General features: G+C 39.0%; 1 protein-coding gene across 6 annotated transcripts in view; it reads right to left on the bottom strand.

Moving 5' to 3' along the window:
- golga2 (golgin A2) overlaps positions 1-27435 on the bottom strand; it is a 121472-nt gene that overhangs the window by 24674 nt on the left and 69363 nt on the right. For all 6 annotated transcript variants that reach the window (XM_059993697.1, XM_059993699.1, XM_059993698.1 and 3 more), the window contains 12 exons: positions 20808-20846; positions 18528-18590; positions 17017-17110; positions 14671-14777; positions 14525-14583; positions 14297-14438; positions 13557-13646; positions 12852-12959; positions 11474-11561; positions 7441-7577; positions 5480-5698; positions 2150-2263 (listed from right to left, as the gene is read on the bottom strand). In XM_059993697.1, the coding sequence (XP_059849680.1) occupies positions 2150-2263; positions 5480-5698; positions 7441-7577; positions 11474-11561; positions 12852-12959; positions 13557-13646; positions 14297-14438; positions 14525-14583; positions 14671-14777; positions 17017-17110; positions 18528-18590; positions 20808-20846 (1260 nt within the window). The remainder of the gene's footprint in view (positions 1-2149; positions 2264-5479; positions 5699-7440; positions 7578-11473; positions 11562-12851; positions 12960-13556; positions 13647-14296; positions 14439-14524; positions 14584-14670; positions 14778-17016; positions 17111-18527; positions 18591-20807; positions 20847-27435) is intronic.

Consider the following 27435-nt stretch of genomic DNA (forward strand, 5'->3'; position numbering starts at 1 on the left):
GAGAATTGTTATATACCATATGTGATAAATTTATACAATAGGCAAGACTGGTATGATGATGCTATGGGAAATGATGCCTTGTTTGGTTTGATTTGTAAATAGTGGTATCTGCATCATTCACTGATGACAAATGGCAATACAGAATTCAGCAATTCATGTTATCCTAATTAGAGAACAAAAACAAGAATGGTAATTATCATTGTTCAGAAAAATTATAATACACTTCTTTGAAATTCTGGAATTTTCATCCATTTTCTTACAAGTGCCTTGTTTTCCCCTACAATATTCTATGTTCCATGTGCCATTTTATTGCATATCTATCAGTGGACAAGATTTTTTTTCTCATCCTAAATGTAGTATCTCCACCTACTTGAACATGTATTTCTTTTAAGGATGAAAAACCTGGAAGCATGTTGTTTTGCACCTTCCATTCAAAGAAAATTTGATCAACCTGATTTGATCCTAATGATATATTTCATTAGCTGCTTAGGAAATTTGATATGTCAAAGGCATTCGCAAATTTCTTCAGATCTACCATGGAGAGCATTCGAACTGGCTGTATCACCGTCTGGTATGGGGGGCGGGGGTGGGGTAGTGACTACTGCAGAGGATTGAAATAAGCTGCAGAGAGAGAGATGATGAGAATTAATCTAAGGGAATTGGGGGTGCAGGAATTCACATTAAAAGGGTTGCTGAGCATGGGTGAGAGCACAGGTTAGGGTATTTTCAGCTTTCTTAAGGGTTACACGGGTTTTTTATAGGATATGATGGATAAACAAGAATAGGGTACTAGGATGTCTAAAGATGGATAAAGTGTAGGTTAGGGTATGCGTGTGTGCGATTGGGTGAAGGGATTTAGAATGTGAGTCGATTGTACTCTGGAGCAGAAGCACTAAGCCAGGTACCAACCGCCATAAAACAAGACAGAGAGCGAGAGAGAGAGAGAGAGAGATTTGTAAACTTAGCTACATCATGGGCACTAGCTTCTGTAGTATCCAGGACATCTTCGAGGAGCAATGTCTCAAAAAGCCTCATCTACCATTAAGGACCACCATCACCCAGGGTATGCCTCGTTCTCATTGCCACCATCAGGAAGGAGGTTCAGAAGCTGAAGGCACACTATTCAGAAATAGTTCTTCCCCTCTGCCATCTGATTTCAGAATGGGCACAGAACACATGAATACTACCTCACTACTTTTTTTATTTCTACATTTGCACTACCAATTTCTCAAGCATCTATCAAGCTGATAAATATAAATACAGTACCATGGCTACAGAGAATTAACTCAACCCAGCCAACAGTGTAAATTAACAGCATGTTCTACTTTCGCAGCAAATGTTCACGTTGCCCAAAATAACATGCTCCATTTGTTAACCATCGAAGGAAATTATCCTTTTCAAGAAATGAGCTTAGCCACCCTACCATGCTTTTAGACACATTCATACGCCTTGATCAGTTGAAGGATGCCTATTCTATTGGAACAATCAGTTTCAGGTCAGCTTGAGTCAGATTCCACTAGGCTCAGTGGGTGAGTTTAACAGCGAGCAGAGGCTGTGTTATATCAAGACTTGGCCAGGGAAAACAAAAAGGACTTGACCTGGGAGTGAAATGTGATTTCAGGTGTATGCTTCATCTTAGAGAGCAACATCTGCCCAGGCAGTGTGCAGCAAACAACCCCTAAGGTCAGAGAGCCTGCTCCCTGAAACCGAGTTAAAGTTTGTACAGTGGGGGAGTGAGGTGGAGACAGTTTTGGTAAACAAGGAACTTTACCTGGGTTTTGGGAGCCCTTTTTAGGTGAAAATGCTATAAAGATTGACATATTCTTCCAACACCTCCCCAGGTCGGTTGAGCTACGAACAAACTGTCAGGACTTGCACTAAATCCAGAATCAGACAGGCCCAAATTGAGCTGTATTTTTATACATGAGAAGACAATATTCCTAGGTACAAAAATGAACATGTCAGAGAAAGGTGTATGACTCAGGAATAAAGCATCCACAGGGCACGATGTAACGTAGAAGGCATGTTTCCTGATCTTAAAGTTCATTTTGGCATTAGTGATTCCTTAAATAAAAGTGCGATCAGTTTGAAAACCACTGTACAGTAACATTAAGTATTCTGGTATTCACACTTTGGATGAAATCAATACCTTTTCTTTCAAATCAGCCACATCTTCCTGCAACTCTCCAATTCTCCGAGCCACCTCCTTCTTTACATGCTGCTCTGACTGTAATGCGCTGGCAAGTTCCATATTCTCATTGGTCTGTAGGAGGTAAGATTGCAAATAGATTAAACACAAGTCTGGCAGTGTTTCAAAAGGCTTCTTCCATACCTCCATGGAAAGTGCTGCAAAAATAGTATGATCGTTATTTTCATAATTTTACTGTTATAGTCAAATAATTGCATAGAAATGGTCAAAACATGGAAAATGAAAAGGGGTTTTTAAATAGCATCACACTCACTGCTGGCAGTCAGAAAGCCCAATGACTCAAAGCCAATAACATGCAAATGTTAGTAGTATCAAGAATAGTTTGGAGTAAAAAACCTTCTGAACTAGGTTTTGCCAAAAGCCAGCAACTGAACAGTAAAGGAAAACAAAGAAAAACAGATGCCATAAATCATAAAAATAGAAATGTTGGAAGAACTCGAACAGTTAAGCAACATCTGTGGAAAGACAAATCAGTTAATGTTTCAGGTCAAAGGCCCTTCCTCAGAACTGAGAGGAAGAGTGATGGAGTTTGTTTTCAAAACAGAGCTGAGGGAGAGAAGTGAGGTGCAAGACGAAAGACCGTATGGAGATTAGCTGAGAGATCAGGTGACAATAAGCACAAGTACTGATCATGGGCAAGGCATTTTAAAGAAAAGGTGAAAAAGGGACATAAGCGTAATGATGTGAATTGAAAGAGGAGTTTACTGGAAAATTCAATATTCAATCCAGATGGTTACAAAGTACCTACAGTCCTGTGCAGAAGTCTTAAGCACATATATATATATATATATATATATATATATAGCAAGGGTGCCCAAGACCTTTGCACAGTACCGTATTTGTCAACGTGGAGTAGAGTGCAAGTTTGTAAATCTTGCGGGAACAAAGGATGGTGGGAATAACAAGAGTAGAATGGCGCAGAAGGGGCATGGCACAGGTGGCAGAGGAGGAGTGCCAGGGGTGGGGGGGTGGCGCAGGAGCAGACACACCCAACCCTGAGACACCAGGCAAGGTCATTTGATTCCAAACAATTGGTTTATTGATCATTACAGAATGTCTCTCTGTGCTCTCCGCTCCCTTCCCCTTTCCACACTCAGTCCACAATAGAGACCTAATCAGAATCAGGTTTATCACATAATTCTGCGTAAACTCACAAACGTGGAAGTAGTCCAGTGCAATACATAAAACTATTACAGTCCTGTACAAAAGTCTTAGGCTCCCTAGCTATAGATATGTGCATAAGACTTTTGTAGAGTACTGTTATTGGAAGATCTTGTTTTCCTAGTTAATTTTGGGCTTTACTACTTTAGTGGACGACAGAGAGACAGTTGGAATTGGAGTGCCACCAAGGATCACCCCTCTACATTTCACTTCTTCCCTTTCTCCACTCTGCAATCTAACACCTCTCTCCACTCTTTCCCAGTTCTTCCCCAACCCAAAACACGAACTGGTCTTGTTTTCCATACAGCCTATTTGACAGGCTAGGTTCTTTCAGCATTTGTTTTGTGAATAGTGGAAAGATATTAGAAGACACTGGAACAAGTAAGAGAGAAGTGGCAATGGTTGTTATCACACTCGAAGTTATATATTTTTGCTCAAGGGATTCCTGATTCAGTAAGAAACAAGATAATAACCATCTAGGACAAAAGAAACACAAGAAATAATAGTAGAGCAAAAGGTGAACATATTATCCCAAAATTTGACAATAATTTCAATTTTGGACAGAGGTAACAGAAGGTACAATGATGGAAGCCGTGACAACAGCACTCTGCAGAATGGCTAAATGATCACTCTAGATACAATAAAGAATAGCTTATGCTCAAGGTTTCCACCAATGCTGCTCTGAAAGAAATATACAGTGGAAAGATTCATCTACTAACCAAGAAAGATGGTTTTAGCACAGTCTGTTGTGGCAATTTGAATGTACAAGAACTGGACTCAGTCCAATATATAACAGGCAAATCTATCTCCATCACTGGTAGCTTCTACAGGTTCCTAAATGTCCAGAGATCCCCATCATCCTGGAATGCCACCTTCCTGCAGATACATCAGGCAAGAGGTAGGGAAGCCTGAAGTCCCACACCACCAGGTTTGAGAACAGCTACTAGTTCTTGAACTAATTGCACAACTCTAACCACTATTACCACTAATCACTTTGTAGCTAATGGACTTGTTCTGATTGTGCTCTTTCTTGTAAAACTTGTGTATAATTTATCTTTGTTTTTCTTGTGAATGTTGCTTATATAATGCTATGAACCTCTGATGCTGCAGCAAGTAAGTTTTTCAATGCATTTATGCATATGACAATAAACTCAACTACATTGACTACAAAGGCTTCATGAATGGGAAGTCATAAGATACAAATGATTTTAACTGGAAAATTCTGAACAAGTGATCCCTGAAATTGCTCAATCTTTTAAAAACAGCATGGTTAATCTGATGATATCTTTCTTGTTATCTATGGTAAAGATATCAATATGATTGAAAGAGTGCAGTGAAAATTTACAAGGATGTTGCAGGACTTGAGGATGAGTTATAGGGAAAGGTTGAATAGGTGATGGTTTTATTCCCTACTGTGTGAAAGAGAGTAAGGAGAGATTTGAAAGGGGTATACACATTTATGAGGAGCATAGATATGGTAATTGTAAGTAAGCTTTTTCCTATGAGGTTGCGAGACACTAGAAATAGAGGTCATGGGTTAAGGGTGAAATGGTCAAGAGGAACATAAAGGGAAATTTCTTCACTCAGAGTGGAGAGAGTGTGGAACAAGCTGCCTGCAGGGGTGGTTGGTGCAGGTTCTATTTCAACATTTAAGAGAAATTCGTATCAGTACATCGATGGGAGGGGTATGGAAGGCTGTGAACAGGAGCAGGTTGAAGAGACTAGGCAGATAAATATTTCTTCATGGACTAGATAGCCAAAGGGCTTGTTTCTGTGGTGTAGTGCTCTGGGACTATTATTGCAGCCCTACTTTCCTATCCTGTTGCTTCGGCCCTTGGTTCCCCTCAGATCAAAAAAAATCATCAGTTTCAGCATGAACAAACAAAATTAACTGGTCAGCAATTACTCAGATCCAACTCCTTCCATAAAACAAAGATGAACATATAAAATTTTAGTTTCAGATTTGCACAGATACAAAATCACAGTAACTGCATACCAATCACACCCTAAAATGTATGGTAAATTTTCAGGATTACAAGCACAAAATCACAATGTGCCTATCAGTTAAAAAACAGGATTTTTAACAATAAGCAATCGTAGAATACATACAAGTTTGACAAATCCGTTTTGAAGCTCTGCTAGCTGTTCCTTGAGATCACGGTTCTGTGTCAGCGCCCTGCTTATCGTAGCTTTGTCACTCTGCATACTTTCCAGCAATTGCTTCCGGTCCACGGAATCATCATTGTAGCGCTCCACTGTTCGCTCCAGTTCCTGCAGTTTCTCTTCCTGCTCTTGGTTCAAACGACTCAGCTGCTCATTGTCACAAACCTAAAGAGGCCAACAGCACTGAGGTCAGTAGCAAACTCCTGGAGGTGTGAGGCAGCAGTACTAACTACTTTACCACCCTAACTGTACCTTTACATGTCTAATGAAGTTGGCTAATTCACTGTAAAACACATTGTGCAGGAAGTTCCATTTCCAGAAAATATTACAGAAATGCACCAGTCTATTTGCGTCAATCTAGGACTGATGCATATCATTGATCTGAAAACATTTTAACTCCGCTTCTCACTGTAAAGATGCTGTCTGACCTGCTGAGCATTTCCAGAAATGTTTCCTTCCAAAATTCAATTAACATTGTCAGAAATGACCAAACTATTATTAATCAAAATCATATTTCTCTTGTCAATAGGAACTTTTTAAAGCAGTCACACAATCCACAATTATAGATCAAATGTTTCCCACCGTAGTCACTGGAATTTAACAGGTATCCTATCATCCTATTTTTTTAATTAGGAGTGTTTTGTGCAGTTTTCCCTATGTCGATTGACAGAGATCATTCTATTATTTAGGGTAGCTACAATGACTTTCACTCCTTCCTTTAAATACTTGGATCAAAACCAGGATCTGTCAATCTCTTATGCATTCATTTTCCACTATTAGTTTTGAAGCGCCATTGATTTTCTATTATTTTATCCACTGAAGGTTTGCAGAGTGGTTTGCGCTGTGAACATTCTGTTACCTCCCCTCTCTCATTGAGCAGAAGATTAAAAACATCTGAAAGCACATACTGCCAGGCTCAAGGACAGCTTCTATCCCACTGCTATCAGACTCTTAAACAGATCTCTTGTGTGATAAGATGAACTCCTAGCCTTAATATACCACATTATGGTCTTGGATATCATTTACCTGCACTGCATGCTTTCGGTAGCTTTTATATTTTATTCTGCATTGTTATTGTTTTACCTATTCTAGCTCAGTGCATTGTGTAATGATTTGAACTATATAAATATTATGTAAGGCAAGCTTTTTACTGTATCTTGGTAATGTCACAATAATAAACCAATATTCAATACTATTTTTATCACATTTAAATCACCCTAAAATCTTAGTAGCTATTTTATGCTTCCCTCCTTTCAACTCATTCTGAACTCAGTTATTTACTATGAGACTGCTAATCAAATCAGGCCACTCCTCTACTAATTTTAAGGTGTTCTGCTCCAGTCCCAATTCAGAGACATGCTGTTGCAGAAAACTAATTTAACTGGATTCCAGAAAATCAGCACACTTTTGATATGAGTGAGTCTGCTTATTACAATCAATAAGGATGTTGAAACTTCTCACTAGAACCATTCACTACTACAAGAGACTATTCTCCCACATTACAGATGCTTATATGCAACATCTAGTAATGTGAGTAGATTTTTAAATCCATTGTATTTCCATTTAACCCTCATTAAATCAGCACTCCATCATTTTCCATGCCTTGCCAGCAGTCATAACCTGTATTTACATAGCTTTGAAGGCATCCCTCAACAACCTTTCAAGTTGAATTTGTACCTAATATTCATTTCATTTGCTTGACACAATTATAGCGCCAGCAACCCAGGTTAAACTCTACCAGTTTGTGAGGAGCTTGTTCATCCTCCCATGACTCTGGGTTTCCTCCCACATTCCAGACTTATGGGTTAGTAAGTTAATCAGTCATATGGGCATACTTGGGGAACACAGCCTCATTGGGTCGAGAGGACCTGTTACCATAATGTGCAATGTGTGAAATTAACTCTTACCTGTGCCTGGTATTGAGTGTACAACTCCTCTTTCTCTTGCTGAAGCTGTTTGATGCTCTCTTCCAGTAATCTCTCTTGCTCTGTGGGGCCTCTGGGTTGTGCAGTGGTCAGGCTTTCCCTGACCTCACAAGGTATTTCTAAACAACACAAGGCAATCAGCATTAAGACATTTGCACTTCATTTACATTACAAAAAAAAAGGTTCCATGGTTTACATTATCAAGTTCACTTTCAATTACAAAATTTTGGGATTTTTAATCAGTGGTTGAAGTCATAGACTTCAAGGCTCTAATTCACCAAAGTAACCATAGCAGCTCTCTAAATTCAGGGGGACCCACTTCTCACATCCTTAACTTCTCTTTTTCATACATTTTCACAATTTCCTTTTAAAAAGCTGCTTTAGATTTTGTTTCCTTATCTATTTTACAAACTTTTCTGTAGAAAAATTTGCCAAGAACAACCATGGTCAAGACCATGATGCCCCACATCATACAACATGGTACATAATGATGCTGATAATCCATTTTGCAGGATGGCATCCCATGTCTGTTCATCAAGCTGAAAGAACAGCTAACATATGTGAAGCAACTAATATTGTTAGAGACGAAAACACGAGGAAATCTGCAGATGCTGGAAATTCAAGCAACGCACACAAAATGCTGGTGGAATGCAGCAGGCCAGGCAGCATCTATAGGAAGGAGCAGAGTCGATGTTTCGGGCCAAGACCCTTCATCAGGAATAAATCAAAGAAGAGATAGTAAGAGATTTGAAAGTGGGAGGGGGAGGGAGAGATCCAAAATGATAGAAGACAGGAGGGGGAGGGATGAAGCTGAGCTGGAAAGTTGATTGGCAAAAGGGATACACAGCTGGAGAAGGGAAAGGATCATGGGATGGGAGGCCTAGGGAGAAAGAAAGAGGGAGGGAAGCACCAGAGGGAGATGGAGAACAGGTAAGGAGTGATTGTGAGAGAGACAGAGAGAGAAAAAAGGAGGGGGGGGGAAGGGAGAGAGAGGGGGGAGGGACGGAGGGATGGATAAATAAATAAGTAAGGGATGGGGTAAGAAGGGGAGGAGGGCATTAACGGAAGTTAGCAGAAATCAATGTTCATGCCATCAGGTTGGAGGCTACCTATACGGAATATAAAGTGTTGTTCCTTCAACCTGAATGTGGCTTCATCTTGACAATAGAGGAGGCCGTGGATAGACATATTAGAATGGGAATGGGATGTGGAATTAAGATGTGTGGACACTGGGAGATCCTGCTTTCTCTGATGGACAGAGCACAGCTGTTCAGCGAAACAGTCTCCCAGTCTGCGTTGGGTCTGAGGGAGGAAGTGTAAAGGCAGGTGTAGCACTTGTTCCGCTGTTATTATTAGAGACTAGAATTAGAATCCAGTAGCAAAGTTTTAGCTACCTGTTCAAATAGCTCTTTATATGGATCAGTAGATGCTTATTTGATAAAGGTCCTGTGAAGTACCTCAGGACATTAAACTGAGAGTTGTCTTGTTGCTAAGGTACAATTCTATTAGAACATATGAGCTATTTTACGGTGGTGTGCACAACCAGCCAATAAACCATTTACAATCTCAATTAGGTTTCACAGCCATGCATCCATCTGGCAGGTGAGAACCTGGGCTTGTTAGTTTTCTCAGTTGATGCTAGCTTACCAGAGATCAATTTATTCAGCTGAATCAAGACCCAAATAACTGAATACTCACTCATTAACCTTAGCTTACTACAAGGAGAGCACCTTTGATTTAAATGACCCCAATGGCACTGTAGTGAAAGCTTTGGTCCAGAGCTTGATCTTTATTTGCAGTGCTATCTGTGGTTACTCTCACTTTTTCCTAGTACCCACCAGGGTTTCAGCCAGGTGCTACAGTTTTCTCCTTCTTCCCAGACATGTGCATTACTTAGTCAGCTACTGCAAGTTTCCCCAGCTGTAGGTAAGTACAGGACATACAGTAATGCTGCACCATGTCAAATGGTTACAGTAATACTTTACAGCTGCTGCAATTGGAAGATCGGGGGTCCAGTTCCCACTGCTGTCCGTAAGAAGTTTGTATGTTCTCACCATGTTTTCTCCGGGCGCTCCATTTTCTTCCCGATGAAGTGGCGGAGCAGACTAAATGGCTGAATGGCCGAATTCTAATCCTATATCTTATGTATGGGTTAAGATTAGTAAGTTGTGGACATGCTATGTTGGCACTGGAAGAAGAGTAACACGTATGAGCTGCCACCAGCACATCCTCGGACTGTATTGGTTGTTAACACAAACGACACATTTCACCGTATGTTCCGATGTACATGTGACAATCTTTAACCTTTGTCTTTAAATGGCAAAAGAATCAAAGGGAAATTGACAGGCACTTGAGACAAAATAAGTTGTGGAGCTAAGGGAGACAAGGCCAGAATGCAACTCAAGGCATCACTGATGGCAGTCACCATGGATCAAATCAGCTGAATGGCTTCACTTTGAATTTATAAGTAAATATTAGACGATATGGTTAAGAGTACCAAGATCCATTTCAGTTCATCCCAAGGTATCTCAAGGTCAGAAACTCAAGAATACAAGCTACACGAACAACAAATAAATGAACTGTACTGCCATACATTAAGAACATCTCAGAATGACAGTAAGACTACTTCAGCAGCACATCACAGTTACTCACAAACTAACTGCTACTTTGAGAAGGAACCTTTCAGAAATCAAAGAGCAACAAAGCGTGACTGATACAGTAAATGTTATCTACAACATCCAGTGCAGTGACTGCAACAAGTCCTACATTGGTCAAACAGGAAGAAAACTATCGACCAAGATACACGAGCATCAGCTAGTGAATAGAAGGCATAACCCATTCTCACTAGTATCAGGTCATGAAGATGGAGCAGGACACCATTTCAACTGGACGACAGCCAGAGTCTTGACTCAAGCAAGAACAAGAAAAGTACAAGAATTTCTCGAAGCGTGGTCCTCTACAGAAGGATCCTTCAACAAACACATTGACATAGATCGGTATATGAATCCTTACTAAAAGAGAAACAACGACGTCTATAATCAACGAATTGCCAGTAATCTCGGGATCTGGACAGTGAAGCAAGCACTTCCAATGGATCTCCTTCAAAGCTAGCCAATCAGAGTTTTCTAATGCGAAACTGCCCACAGCCAACCAGATCACAACATCTAATCAATAGCCACTGAGACCCCAGAGGAGTATATAAGCCGCCATTTTGAAGAGACAACACCCTCAACTGCACAGATGGCTTCTTGATTGGAGCCAAAGTGTCTGCAAGCATTCTACCAAGCTCTTTGATCAACCAAACTTCCAAATCTATTTCAGTGAATTAACCCAAATCCGAACCTTGGGAATCGGAATTCCAAGTATACATCATAATCACAAAACAGATCCCATTTTAAATGAGAATTGGTGGAAGATAACAGGACTTATTTTAACCAAAGGAACACCAAGTTAGAAAAGACCTTAAACAGTTATTATTGGCCGCTGAAGGAATTCAGACGTTTATGCCCAGCACAATACCAATGGAAAATTAACGAACAGAAAATCTTGTTGATTTTCTACTGAGTTCCCCCCAGCATTTTGTGTGTATTATATTCATTTCACTATATACAATATGATTTATATTGGCACATCTACACTCAGAAGACACTCTATTAGATATACCTGTACCTCTGCTCATTAACATAAATTTCTAATCAACCGCAATAACCATACAACAGTGCTGTGCAAATGAGCACCTTTAAATGCACAACACATCAAACCTTGAAGTGGATGGGCTACGGCAGAAGACGACTATGACCATACACTCAGTGGCCACTTTATTAGCTGCAAATGGCCACCAAGTGTATGGAAATGTCAGCAGGTTGGCATCTTTTGTGTTAGGTAGAAACTATTAATGTTTCAAGTCAATAAACCTCTCATTTGTTTATTCTTCTGAGTATTTCCAGCACTTTGTTTTCATTTCAGCTTTCTAGCAGCTGTAATGCTTTAAAATGCTGACAAACTATTGAATTACCTGATCTACTCTTGAGGTCAGCCAATGATGCCTCCAGGTCTTGTATTTGCTCAAGATTTTGCTTCTTTTCCTCTGAAAGTGCATTTACCTGCAAAGACAAAATGATCAATGGTTCTATGGAGATGGAAGAAATTACTAAACCAATGCGCATTCACAGAGTGGAGATTTTTTGCTGAGGTGAACATGGCAAATTGTACAAGCACTTCATGATTATCTGTCTTCAGAAATTGAGCATTTTCATATACACTCTGCATATGAAAATATGTAAATCACAAAATACAACTCCAAACAAAAATTAATTTAAAATAAAATGGAGAGATTGGAAACACTGAGGTAAAGCAACACCCACACAATTTTTAAAACATACAAAGCAATATTTCAATATCCTGTAGTTAAAGCAAGAAATTATAGCTGTGTTTATTATTTTCACTGGTTATCCTACATATAGATTCTGGGTCATTTCCCTGCTGGCTTATATACCCAAGTATATTAGGTCAATAACCCATCATCAGAACGTGCCAACATCTTCTATTTTTATTTCAGCTCACTACCTGTAATAGTTTGCTCATTTATTACAAGGATCTGTACAAAAGGAGTTTGGCAGACATGTTGTTTTGTGATTTATTTTTCAGAGTGAAGGTGGAGAGAGCCAAGAGGGTTGAGGACCACCAATCTCTGTTGCATTGTTCCTGCAACTTTTCAATAACAGCCAGTGTCTCAAAGAAAAATGCCATCGACAGGGAAAGCAAATGGCTACCTCCACAGCATGGCCCCTAGCCTCCAGCAGCAGGATTGTAAATGGTCATTTGCTATGTCTAGCTTGTGCAGTCCTGTGCAAAACATTGGGGAGCCCCCACAGCCTTATCCAAAGAATGTCCAGACAAGATCATCTACAAAAAGCCAGAGCGGAAGAGGAAGCAAATTTAAAATAAACATGAAATTTGCATGAAGAAGAATGCAATGCCTGATCAGTCAATGACTAAACATTCAATGAAAACTTTTAAAAAGTGAAGCACTATATATTTTGGAAAATATAATGGGCTAGAGGGAAGCAGCACTGAAAATTATAAAGTGAACAGCTCTTTCAAAAAACCTACAAAAGAATAATGCAGCAAATAACCAATATGTGCTGCAAGATTTTGTGACATCTTGCATAACCCAAACCTATCTGCACCAAAAAAGGTGAAAAGGACACCATCCCATCTCACCAGCAGCGATCCAAAAGAAACAATCCTTAATAATTGGATTTCAAACATATAATGTGTTCACTTTCAATATTCAACCATATCTTGTTTTCAATAACTATAATATTTAGTCATTGTGTGTGAATTGAAGCAACATATTCACTACAAACTTAGTTCTTACTGTTACCACTAACTTGTGCTGCAAGTTGCTGAATTTTCTCTTGCCAGAAACTGCCCTCCTCCTGAAGCTTCTGAGCGTACTGATCTCTTTCAGCAAGTAGTAGTCGTAATGATTCTGACACCTGTAAAATGACAAGTGTAATTTCAAAATGCAGCACATTTTGTGCAAAGTATTTTCCTCTGTTAAGAGCTCTTTCTCATATTAAGACAAACAGCTTAAGTTGGAAGGATTTTAAATTTAAAATTGCATTCTTCAATATATCAGAACCACATGAATTTAAAAAGGCATTACAATGTTAATAGGCAAACGACTCTTGATACTTAGCCTAAAGATTCAGCCATCCATCAACCTAACAGAAAGGCTGTAGTTTATTGTAATTTCAATGATAATTTTACTTATGACCAATTGCAAAATAACAAATAATTGGACTGATAGCGCCACAATTGTTCTCAACAGTTTCTGCTCAAGCTGCTTCCCCCCACCCTGCTGCCATACTTCCAGCTACTGTGGCACAAATTATTGCAACCCTTCTTCCTCATTCTCTGCAAGAGGAAGATTCCACAAGACCAACAAGAGCTCTTCTCATGCTCCTCAGTTAGTTTCCTGGCAGCCAGGCTAGAAAACAACTAAATATTATTAACATAGAGGTCAAGATTTCCCGTGTCATGTACAAAGGATTGAAATCCAACTAAGCAATTTTCAATCATGTAATCCTTACTTGCATCAACTGTGCTTCTAAATTAGTTTTTTCTTGAAGAACCAGGTGCAGTTGCTGATTAACATCTGGCAGCCCTGACTGGCTTGAGAACTGAAAGGGAAAAAAAAACAAAAATACTCAGAAACTTCCATCCACATAATACATTCAACATAAATTCTCAAATGACACTAAATTATTATATTCAAAATAAGATTTCACAGTGAGAAAGCTCTGAGTGATAGAACAACAATTCATTTAGGTCAGTGAGAAAACACTTGTGCTGCAATCTAACACAGAATGGGAAAAAAAATCACTCAATGGCAGATCCAGCAAAACAGTGCTCCAAATCATGTACCCAAGGTTACCTCACACACACTGTTTGCTAGACCAGTGTACAACAATCATTATTATTTGTAAAACCAATGAAAAGTTATCAATGATAAATTAATTTTTTTCTCAGCGTACTAAGTGTACACAAATGAAACTATGAATAAGCCCTGTCAGCATTGAGCAAGGAGTAGCATTGGCCCAAACAATAACTGCTGAAATACTGCAGTACGTTTCAAAAATCTTGCAACTGCTTTACACGATCCGTATCAATCTGGTAAGAGACTGTTTTTATTCCCCTTAGGGTTTCTCTCTCTTTCTCTCTTCCCCCCTCTTCTAAGTGTCTTAAGCCCTTCATACTTGAATCTACAGTATAAGCCAATAACTGAATCACCTAGACACAGAGGACAATATTGAAATAGAAGCTGTCCCACCTGTTCAACCATCAGCTCAGCCATTTCCAATTTCTTGTGCAAATCTTCAATGTTGTGTTTCATTGTGTCATTTTCTGATACCCTGGACCGCAATTGTTCTGAGAGCTCAGAGTTCTGTTGTTTTACTTCTTCACTCAGTTTACTGAAAATTTAATATAAATTTGTTATTTGTTAATCAATGAATTGGTGGCTTAAATGTTGTATAACTAACATTTGTTTGAAACTCACTTTAGTCTGTATACTTCTTGTTTAAGATTCTCTCGCTCTTTTTCAAGCTCTTTGCTCATCTGTAAAGAAGCGGTTTAACGTAAGCAAATTTTATTTGCTTAAATTGAAAATTGGACTGTCCGATAAAGAGTGGCCTGGGCACTTACTTTGTCAGACAGTTTCTGCTGGGATGAGATGGAGGACAGTGTTCGTTCCAGCTCTGCCACTCTCTGCCGTGATGACTGCAACTTGTTATTTAGATCTTCCACTTCACCTAGGAAAAAGAAAAATAGAATTCAGATACTGCTGGGAAAGACCATTTCTTTTACTCAGACAAGCCTCCAGATAGATGTTGCTGGAACAAATTACAGGAGATATGTTTTTTTAAGTGAGGCTTTTCATGACCTCAGATTCTTTATAGTCAATGAACAGCCTTTTGAAGGGTGTGGTTGTTACATGGATAAATTTGGCATGAACCCATAAAGAGTATTGAGAAAAATCACAAATCAAGGATCGGCTTAGAATTTACTTGCTTGAAAAATAATAATGGAGCATTCCTTTAGTATGTTGAACTATCAATGTAGAACAATGTCTCATTATACTAAGAACATAAAAGATAAAAGCCGAAGCCATTCAACTCCTCATACCTGCCCCATTATTCAGTAAGTTCAGTGTGATTGGCCTTTACTAATCTCACAACCTCTGACTTCTTTTGTTTCTAAAAACCTTCCAATTTACTGTGGTGCCTCATCCAATGCAGCAGCAGTTTAGTTCTGGTGTTCCACTTGGTCACATAAGTTTAAATGTAAGCTCCCATTTTGATTTTCCAGCAAGAGGACTTCAGCAGACTAAAGCAATGACTGTGGGTTCACAACAAAATATGAAGTGCTTTCAATTATTCATATTAGCAGCTTTAAAAAAGTTCTGAATACATACAAGTTCAGGATGTCACGAAACAGTTTATAACAGACAAGGTCATCTTGTAAGGCAGTTGGACTGCAGGAAGCATAGCAGCCAAAATGTACACACAAATTAACCTCAAACCACAATTTGACAATGGTCACATCATCTACTTCAGTGGCACTGTTGAACAATGAATTCACTGAAACATTTACTTAACCATGTTGCTCTGAAAGCATCACAAGGCCAAAAGCAAAAGGCCATATAGTCAGCTCCAGAACTGACCAGTAGAGATACCTCAAGGGTTTGCCCATCAATAATAGTTAGGCACCAGTGATGTAGAAGCGGTTGAGAAGAATATTAGATTAGAGTAATGTGACAATATGCAGAGAAAATAGTAAGTTTGCAGAACAAGCTTGTAAACTAGTTTTGATAGGCAGAATAAAGTGGGCATATTTGCACATTATTATCAGTCAGAATACAGTATCCACCACACACATGAATAACTAAATTTGGTGATATAGGTTAATAATACAACAAAGGCAACCAAAATTCTGGGGTTCATTTACAATAAGCTAGGATTGAATAGCAGTACAGTAGTGCTAAATTCTATAGAATCTTTGGCTCTACTTTTGAGTATAGTTCTGGTTTACATTTTACACACAACACAAATGCATTTAAGGCGATGCTAGATAAGCACACAAAGGGTAAATAAAAAGGAGGTCCCATTAGAAAAGGAGAAGTGGAAATAGGTTCCTGTTGCCTGGGAAAGTGAAATAGGTGTGTGCTCCAACTTATGAGTCTTAAGACCAAAAAGAACCTGTTGGAGGAACTCTATGGAGGCAAAGGGATAGCTGATGTTTCAAGTTGAGACTTTGCATCACAAATCAACCCGAATAGTTAACTACACAGGTAGTCCCTGACCCAGTGTTCTTCCAACAGCTTGTTTTTTGTTTAGATCCAGTGAAGGACTGACAATGAGATTCCCAGTCAGATTAGTATGGAGTTACAGGGGAACTAGCAAGTGGCATTATACCCATGTATTTGGTGCCTTCATTCTTCTTGGTGGTCGATGTCACAGGTTTCAGAGTTACACTGGACTGGCCTGGGCAAGTAACTGTGTGGAGTTTTGTGGGTGGTATGTAGTACAGGCACTGTACATCAGCAGAGGAGGGGATAATGTATATGGTAGTTTTGCAGTGTCATTCAAGCCATCTACCTTGTCCTCTATGGTATTCAATTCTTTGAGAGCTGTTAGTGTTGTAGTCATCCAGGCATGCTCCCAACTTGTGCCTTGTACATGTAGAGAAGCCTCAAGGTACCAGGAGATGAGTCAGTGGAAATCCAGATAGTCACAGGGAAACATGCATATGCCACACAGAAAGCACTGGAGGCCATTCAAACAATATCTTTGGCCCTGCAGCTCTGGTAACTGGGCCAGTATACTACCCACAACGAGCTCTGGAGCCAAGAGGTTCTGATGAAACCTTAATTGAATATAGGCAAGCACATCACTGGTTTTACAGCACTATTGATGATAGCTTCTGTCAGTGTCAAATAAAGACAGAAGCAAGAAAGCAAAGACTTTTTTTTAATAACTCAAAAGACTTTACCTGATTTAAGCCTTGCTGCCTGCTGTGTGTGAACCAAAGCTGTCTGCAGCTCCGATTTCTCAGACACTAAAATTCCAATGGTCTGGATGTGAACCTAGAAATAATATTAAATGATTTAATTTTCTCAATGATTCAGTTCCGTAATCAACAATTATAATTAACTTTTTTTATTGGATGTGGGGAACAGGGACAACAGCAGCATTTATCATTCACCTTCAAGTTCTCCTGTTCTGAGAACATAATTATGGGTCAACTACATTGGTGTGTCTGAGGCTGATTTCCATCCCTGAAGTATATTAGTGAATCAAAACTGATTCTACAATAATATAGTGAACATATAGTTTCTATAAGTAGAACTGCTATATTTTTTTTTAAATTCAAGTTTCATTGAATAGCTTAAGCTCCACAAACTTACTCAACATTTTACACTTGAAGTCACAATATATAGTTCATTGGCTACTTATCTTGGACAAATACTTCTATTTCTACTGGTTGAAATGCTTATATTCATCTGGAAATGCACAAAATGTTGGAGGAGCTCAGGAGGTCAGTCAGCATCTATGGAGGGAAGTGAACAGTCGACATTTCAGGCGTGACCTTTCATCAGGACTGGAAAGGAAGGAGACAGAAGCCTGAATAAAGTGGTGGGGGAAGGGGGAGGAGTACAAGCTGGCAAGCGATAGGTGAATCCAAGTGAAGGAGAAGCTCAACAGGGAAGCTCAAGTAGGAAGAAGGCTTAAAGAACTTTAAATATAGCCAAATAATGTGAAATACAATTATACAGTTTTAGAACAGTTTTATATTTAAAAAAAATTAAGACTAATCTGTTTCCCTCCATTTAGGAAATTTTGAGAGGCTCAATAAACAGTTAATAAATATTTTTGTAAAAGTCTGTCACACATATCAGTTGGAAGTTGCCCATTCATCAGCTGGTTGAGACAAAGAGCAACCAAATTCAACATACTTACATACTAGGAAATAATTAGTTCAAATAATTAATGGCCAAAGATGTTTTTAGCTCAGGCACTAAAATCTGGATTACGACACCAGGTTATAGAAGTAGGAGTGAAAAGAGAAAGGAGGGTAAACTGGACCAAGATTCTTCTTTTGAACAAATAAGATGAATTTGAAGAATAAAATCTCACCCGTCCTGAAATGCTTTTAGCAAATTATTTTAAAGTACGGTCACTTCTGTAATATTGGAATGCTCCACAAAGTAGGTCCCATAAACAGCAATAATCAAGGGAATGGGGGTTGTTAAAAGTTTCAAGGGTAAAACATTGACGGATAAGGATAACATAACATAAGGTATTTTTCCCATAGTACCGCAAAGGCTGTTTTTGGAACAGCACTTGAACCCACTTTGGATTCAGAGGCAGCAGTGATAACAACTGAACCAAAATAGTCACTTGAACTACTATGAGACACTCACAAAACCTCAACTTCACCAGGCAGTACCTGCTTTCAAGGAGTGAGAACGGGAGGAAAAACTTGCAGCCAGATAAACTTACTTGTAGCTGCTCTCTCATTGACACCTGTTCCTTAAAATACTTCTGTTCAGAATCTTTCTTTTCCTAAGGAAACAGAAAGACATACAGTATTTAACAATGTCACATGATGCAAAACAAACTTCCAAGTATAATGAAAATAGGTTGCAAATCTGATTCACGTAACATCTCATGTGCTGAGCTAGCAACAAGACTTTCAGGTAGAAAACAAAGAAAACCAGATATTTATTTATTTAGCGATACATTGCAGAGTAGGCTCTTCTGGTCCTTCAAGCTGCATCACCCCAGCAATGCCTAACAACTCCAATTTAACCCGAACCTAATCATAAGATAATTTACAATGACCAATTTACCTGTGTCTTTGGACTGAGGAAGGAAACCTGAGTCCCTGGGGAAACCCATGCAGTCCGTGGGGAGGTCAGACAGAGACTCCTTACAGACGGAGCTGGAATTGAACTCTGAACGCCAACACCGAGCTGTAATAGCATCTCGCTAACCGCTATGCGACTATGGCACCCATTGCAGGGTTCCAAGAGTGATCAAATAGTTTTGCTATAAATCATTGAAATAACATCTTACTGCCCAATTTATAAACTGAATGATAAGATGATCACTAACTTTTCTCAGATGATCTGAAATAGGAAATATTTAGATTTTGTCTTCAGTACACTGTGAACAATTTTCTTCAAGGGAAGGAACTTCAGAAGTCCAGGTGTAATTTGTAGAAGAGCCCACTGGAGGGCAGTCAGGAACTGAAATCGTGACCGATTCCATGACCACTCAGCTACAGCATACCAATTTCCCCAGTGATCTTTTCAGCACTGCACTACCACTTCACCAATTTATTCATTTGCTACTGATTTTAAAGCCTAGAAGACATCACCAGCAAAAATTCTAAAATATCTGGGGCACTTCTTTTAGGTTTTTCAAAAGGGCACGTTTCCCAATATTTCATCGTTAGCAATGATTACATCCTCTGTTTAAGATTTTGGTAAAGTGGCAACAACAAAAAAAATGTTCTTAGAATATCTTGTTCATCAGCTTTAACAAATGTGGGTGAAACTCAGTGCCATATTACATCATAAACCCATAAAAGATAGGACTGGAATTCGGCCACTCAGCCCACTGAATCGCCTCCGCCATTCTACCATGGCTGATTTATTATCCTTCTCAACTCCAATCTCCTGCCTTCTCTCTGCATCCTTTGACTCCCTTACTAATCAAATACCAATCAACTTCCACTTTAAATATACCCTATAACTTGGCCTCAACAGCCATTTGTGGCAATGAAGAATTGTGGAATTCTCTCTCTGGCTAAAGAAATTCCTCCACATCTCTATTCTAAAGGGACATCCTTACACTCTGAGGTTGTGCCTCTAGTCCTAGACACCCTACTATAAGAAACATTTTCCCCACGCCCTCTCTATCCTGGCCAACTTTAAATTCTTGAGGCATCAATAACAATTATGAAAACTGAAATTCTTTTGTTGTTTTATGTCATTCAATACTTTCTGGACAGAGTTTACAAGTTGGGCAGGTACTGTTGTTTATTCACAACCAGAAGTATGCTTCAGCAGAATTAAGCTGGTAGACTGTCCTGAATTTCACAGCAATGGGGTGCAAGGTTGACGGATGCAGAGATTTATAAAAGTGATATAAATTTCAATTTTTCTAACTGAACTACTGCTCTGGAAATAGTCAAATGAAAATTGATTGAAAACTCTGCCAAAGTGAAAGAACAGTGATACAAACAAAAACCACAATTAACAAGTTGGTTTAAGCTTGCAAGTGAAAGAGCGACATTTTGTTTCCTAAAAGACCAAGACACTGAATCAGGAACTTATCCTGTCAGAAGCGCAAACTATAGTCTTCCTTGGTTTCAGGAAAAAATTCCCACTTCATGAAGAATGTAATCTAGCTTTCCAATTGTTAGGACCTTACCAAGAAGCGTACCTTGAGCCTTATTACTGAAGCACCAATCTCTTTAGAGATCAAAATCATCTTAGCTAATGGAAGATATGGGGAAAAGACAGGAGGTAGGGACAGGAGGAAAGAATCATCATAGACAGCTTAGTTACTAGAGGCATTGGTTAATCAATCCTATGTCTGTTCATCCTTAGGTCAAATTGATTGGAGGCCAGACAGACAGAGGAACATCTATCAAATAATCACAACAGAGAGAAAAAAATACATTGGGAAAGATGCTGGGGGTAAATCACCTGCAGTCCTCCCAATATTAATGCTTGAAAAGGAAAACTTAGAGCATCAATACTGGCATTTTACCTTCTCCAGCTGACCACTAAGCTCTTTGTTGTGTTGTTTCTGTTAGGAGAGAAAAAATGTGAAAGCTGCAGTGAACTATCAAGTCACGAATTTCTTAGCATTTTACTCCTGCGCTCCAAGGAAAACTTGGAGAAATGCAGCAGTTGCCAAAACTCAACCATAAGAAATAATGCACCAAAATATTCTAAATGGAGTAGACATATTTATTAATGTAAAATCGATAAATCACACTGAAATAGTTCATCAGACTTATTAGTTGGCAATATAAATTTCAAAATTGTTCTGTGCATGCGCTCGCACACACACACAAACATACACTCACACCATATGAATGACAAGTCAAATTTCTGTGCAATTTCTATACACAGCAGAGCTAAATTTGGATTGCAGGGAAAAATGTAGTCACACACCTACAAACTAACAGATTTCCCACAGTATTTCTAACTATGAGAAGGAAGATACACAGGGACCCTGGTTAAATTTTCTCCTGTTAGGAACCCTAAGGAACATCATTTTAACCACGTGGTTTAACTAGTAGATCACTTGATTGGATTAATGACAAAGCTCGAGCTTACTTCCTTCTGCTGAGCCAAAACTAATCCAGGATCAAGCATGAATAGACTCTGGGTTTCAGTATACAATTTCATTTTAATTGTTAATGTTTAATTTTTTTCCTCTTCCACACTGAGCCTCAAACACCAAATAGAAGAGTATCTTATACAAAGAAGATCATGCAAATGCTTCCATTCCCCTTGATCTGTGTAGCCCATTGTCTTCTTATCCTGAATCCTTATTTTCCTCTAGTTTTTATCTCTTCCCCCTGCACCTCTCCTTCATCAATTTGAAGTCACTAGTCCACAAATCTATTTTCAGTCTACTCTTCTTGAACATTAAGCTATTGGACACATTCAGGTAAAAGATGACCATTAAGGCGCAGCCACTTTCAGGATCAGTTTCCGTTCAAGGCTGGCAATTGATCTATTGTTCAAGCAATCATGCAATATACAACAATCATGCATTTTCAAATCAATCATAAAATATTCCATGCAGCTATAGTGGAATGAAAGTAAAGTTATATGACATTGAGAAGTTGATTAGTTAACATACCAAACCAAAAATCAGGCTGCATTTCCTGGATGATTGTAATTTGATTTCAATACAAAACCCAAACATTGATTAAAAATTAACAAAATAAAGATTACAAGCTTAAGGGTCAACTCTGTCAGCAGAGCTGCTCATAGAAAGTTGGCACTCTATTGTAGTTTAAAGAGGAAGGTGTAGATTGAGATTCACTGTGCAAGCACATCCCTGCCCCATTCCCACTAATAACAGCTGAACAGCTAAATATAAATTTATCCAAACTGTGCATGTCCAAGAATGTTCAACAACAAGGAGCAGTGAAGTTATCCCTCTGGATTGGCCTCTCAATCAAGCACAGAACCGAGAGTTTACATGCAAAATGCAGTTTGTGAACTTATGTCTAAACTAGCAAATATCCTACACAAAACGTCCAAAGGGCTTTGGGACATCAGAGATTATGAAAGCCACCAGTTAAGAATGTATTTTTCCCCTCTCTGCATTACATGACATGAAAATGTAAGACCAGCCCCACCCTTGGATCAAGTCTAACCACTTACTAATATTACACTTCACCTGTACAAAACTTACTGAGCACCAAAGTTAAGGAAGCTTAATGAATGCCTCTGGATATACACTCTAATAGGAAAGTTACCACACAGTGGGACAGAATTTCATTTTGAAATGATAAAATTCAAGAGCAAAGGTAGGAATAATTTTTATCAATTTTGAAAATATTCTTAAAAGGTAGACACTTTGTCTTATTAATTCAAAATTGTTAACTCTATTCTAGTAGCATATATTTTATTCTACCTAGCAAGTCCCTTTATTTACTGCATTGTGTCAGGAGAAAATCAGTACATGGGTCTGCAGAATTTTCACAGGTCTTATTTTTCTGCCTCATCTTCAACAATTTATTTTTAACAAAAAAAATGGGGATCATAGTTTATTTTGATCATTTTTTAAAATATTAGAATAGGACCATCTCCCTGTTAGCATTGTTTTCAATTTCTATGAATGACTGGCATATTTTAACTAAGAGAGAACAGATTTTCACTCTACAAGAACTTTGTATGATGGACTTCCTTTTTTTTTGAAATAGCTGTTGATCTACACATTATAGATGGCATGACAGAAATGTGTTTATTTAACAAGTGATGCAAACATTGATGCACTAGGGTGAGAACAAATGAATTCAAGTAGAACAGCAATATTGCCCTAGTTGGAGCTGATGTGAACTACATAACCAAATACAATGAAATCCTATAGACCGGGGGTCGGCAACCTGCGGCTCCCGAGCCATTTGTGGCTCTTTCACCTCTGTGCTGCGGCTCCCTGTGGCTTTGGGAAATAATTGGTCAGTATTTAATTAAAATGTATTTTATGTTAGTTTGTTAGCTTTTGAAATGTAATTCTAAATTTGAAGATTATGGTGATCTTGTACAATCTAAGTGTGGCTGGCACATCCGAAACGGCTCACAATTAGCCAGCATTCCGGCTAAGGGAGATAGCCTACGGGGGTTTGTGAGTACGCGTCTTTTGCAGCATCTGCGTCCATGGGGGCTGGGTTGAGGGAGGCTTAAAAGCAAGGCTGTTTAGTTCGAATAAAGCTATCTTTGACTGCAGTTTACTGACACCGCTACAACGTGTTTTTATCGCTGGCTGTCCAGACGGAAGGTGCTGAAACGCTTTGTCGCGTGTCTGGAAGAAGTGAAAACTTTCCTGGGCAGCAAAGGGCTCACCTTTCCTGAGCTGGAACAGCCAGAGTGGCTGGAAAAGCTACACTTCATGGTAGACATGACAGCGCACCTGAACACGCTGAACACAGCTCTTCAGGGGAAAGGACGCACAGCCCTGCACATGTTGGAGGATGTTTTGGCATTCGAGCGCAAGTTGACGTTGCTTGCCAGAGATTTACAGAAAGGCACTTTGTCTCACTTCCCCAATTTGAGAGAGTTCAAACAAGGTCACGACATGATAATTTCGGAGTATTTACATTCTGCAATCATCGCAATGCAAACATCGTTTGGGAAACGCTTCTGTGAGTTCAGAGAGGAAAAAAACACATTATCCTTCCCGGTCACTCCCTTAAGCATCGATCCTTCCCTACTGAATACGACTGCATTGGCAGGTGTGAGTCAACCTGATCTTGAGATGGAACTGGCCGACATAGCCGACAAAGACATATGGGTGTCCAAGTTTAGACGCTTGACAGCAGACCTTGAAGATGTTGCCCGTCAGAAGGCCGTTCTTGCTCAGAAACACAAATGGAGTGATATTGAAAACCTTCCAAAACCGGACAAACTTGTGTTCGAAACATGGAATGCTATGCCCGACATTTATGTAAACATTAAAAAGTATGCGCTTTGAGTCCTGTCGATCTTTGGATCCACATATGTAAGTGAGCAGGTGTTCTCCAACATGAACTTTATTAAAAACAAACATCGCGCACGCCTCACAGATGACAGCTTGCGATCCTGTGTAAAGATGAAGGTGACGTCATACAGCCCTGATGTGCAGACACTCTGCGCTGAGGTCCAGGAGCAGAAATCCCATTAACCAAGTATGATAAATATTTTAATTGCCTATTATTTTATGTATATTCATATTTTTTCATTGTTCAGTGAAATAGTCCTTTTATTTTTCAGGCTGACAGCTGGCTGATGTTATTTTTGGTTTGCTGCTGGCGGAAAATTTAAGTTCGGCGTTTTTCATAAATACAAGAAGGACTCAAATAGACATTGAGTATTTTACTTAAAAGTAACTTTCAACCCAATGTCTTTTTTTCGGAGTTCAAAATGTTTTTGTTGCATGCAGAAATGTAATTTCGTTTTCTCTGCAGGAGTTCATCAATTTCATAAATGCAACACATTATAGTTTGTTTATACATAGCATAAAGGCAAAAAAAAACGTTGTATGCAGTGTTATTTCATTTTAAATGTCAAACGGGTTTTGCGGCTCCCAGTGTTTTCTTTTCTGTGGGAAACGGGTCCAAGTGGCTCTTTCAGTGGTAAAGGTTGCTGACCCCTGCTATAGACGAACTGATGTGTCCTGTCCCCTTTGCTTCTCTCAGAGTAACTGCTTTCATTCACTGCAGATAATTCACACATTCCTTAAAGCTTTGCATTGGACTCTGAATTTAAATTCTGTACTTGAACTTACTGCATTGTGCAAAAGCACAAACTTTGAAACAAATTTAGATAATTGTGCAATACAAATAATCTTGCACAATTTAATGATTTAAAAAAAATTCAGACCAGTGAGCCTGCATTGCCCAATTACACTCATGAACTGATTAACCCATGTCTTTGTAATGTGGGAGGAAACCGAAGCACCCAAACGAAAGCTACACAGTCACAGGGAGACTCTTTACAGAGAGCAGATGAAATTGAACACTGGCCGCTGGGATTGTAATAGCTTTATGCTAAGTGCTGTACTACCGTACTACCACCCAAACATCATTTACTGGTGATTATGAAATGCCATGCCTTGGTTACATCAGGTTACAATGTCAAATGAAAAACCTGGAATCAGAGTTAAACTTGATCTTATTTTTTCATGTGATAAACATCAGAATCTGGGTTACAGATATTCTCTGGTCTTTCAAAACGACATTTCCAAGAAACAAGATTATTCCTTGTGCACCCCATTCTTCAGAAAATATATAATTTGTTTGTACCTTTGAAGATATTTACTTTTGGAGAAACAACATTTCTTTTTTGGTTATTAGATGACCAAAGTTGCAGGGAATCGCAGTTTCTATTCCAAAGGAAAATTCCTCCATTCCACATGATATTTTGCTCAAGCAATTCCATGCTGGGAAAGGGAATTAAGAACATAAAACAAGAATTCTAGCACCAAAGCAATTCACTGATGAGTTGTGCACCCTTCTAAGCACAACACATTTTGTAGGGCTTAGGAAATGGAAAAGAAAACGTCAGTCCAAATTAACAATTGTGTTTGTTCAGGATCTGGCCTGGTCTGGCCAGATTGGAATTAGATGTTTCCCTAGTTTGATGTAGAATGCACTGGGAATAAGTGAGGAGCTCTAATTTGAAAGTATATTGACACCAAATTACAGGAACAGTCCTGACATTTACAAAAGGTCAAGAGTAAAATACAGTTTTCAAATCATTCCTCCTCACAGCTGAGAATCAATCTGGTGATTTAAGGTTTGATTAAATCCAAACAACAAATTTTATGCTTTGTCTGTATGCACATTGGGAGACTGCTCAAGTGAAAATTAATAGCTAGAAATAAGGCCAACAGTCTGAAAATGGATGCATGAGTCATCGAAGCCACACTTAAGGAAAGAAGATCCATGTAACAAAGATTTATTCTAGATCTAATTATGCATTGAGACTTTTCTGTGGAGCAGCCTTGTCAAGAGTTGAATCCTTGATTTTAAGGGACTGCACCAGAAGAAGATTTTTTTTTATTAATTCCTATGCAAATCTGTTTTTTTTTTCATTTGCTGTAACGTTGGGCAATAACAGCAGCTATAAAGAATGAACCGGCTGTTGAGCAAAAGGGAGGAGAGGGCCAAAACACATCTATCATATAATGTTTCTTCTTTTACACCTTGTCCCTGCTTAAGTTTGAAAATCTATTAGTATATTGATGTCATCTAACAATGTTCAAAACTCTTGTCAAGGCTGGAAGGACACACTATTTTGCCAGTGGATTTGGAAGATTTTGCAGAGAGTGGATTGATGGTATCATTTTCATTCTTTGAGATGGCTGCCATAACTAGTCCACATAGATGCACAAAGGAAAGCAGAAATCAAGAGATCACAAACTTTGCCCAAGAGATCACAAATTTTGTGCCATTTTGAAGATCTTGATCTTCATTTTGTTCTTCAGATGGCCAAAGGCTTTTCTGGTACAAAGATCAGGAACAATTAATATCATCATTGATATCTACCTTCAATACAGAGTTCATCGACTTGCTGATTCATACCTACCTGACATCTGACAGGGGACTCAAGATGGACACTAACTTCCACCAGCATCCAGATTTGAGAAGGCAACTCCATAATTTCTCTTGACTGATAGTAGACTGTTTTTGTGAAGTCATAAATAGCCACGTGTGGCAATAGTTGTACCTCTCCATGCATTTCTCTTGGAGTCGAAATGTGATGAAAACTACATCCATTGACCATCTGGATGGAATGGAATCTACATTGTGACTTGGGAAGCAGCTCTTTCACTACAAGGAGTAACAGTCCTATGCTGTGGTGACTACAACTATGGCAGACTACAGGGAACACACCCAAAATGCTGGAGGATCTCAAAAATTGTTGGATTTCCAGCATCTGCAGATTTTCTTTTGGTTGTGAGCAGTCCGCAGGGAATCTCCTTGTAGTACCACAATTGGGTTTATCACCCTTCTTCAATGGGGCCATGATTATCCCTTTACAAATCATCCCATATAACAAATCTGGGAGGCAAGGGTGTGAACTTCTGAATAATGTTCATCCAGCAATAGAACTTCAGCAGGTGTACTATTTGCTCCTGTGACTTGGTTGTCTTTCACTTGGTATGTGGCTTT

The sequence above is a fragment of the Hypanus sabinus genome, chromosome 18, assembly GCF_030144855.1.
Source record: "Hypanus sabinus isolate sHypSab1 chromosome 18, sHypSab1.hap1, whole genome shotgun sequence".
In the NCBI taxonomy this organism is placed as follows: domain Eukaryota; kingdom Metazoa; phylum Chordata; class Chondrichthyes; order Myliobatiformes; family Dasyatidae; genus Hypanus; species Hypanus sabinus.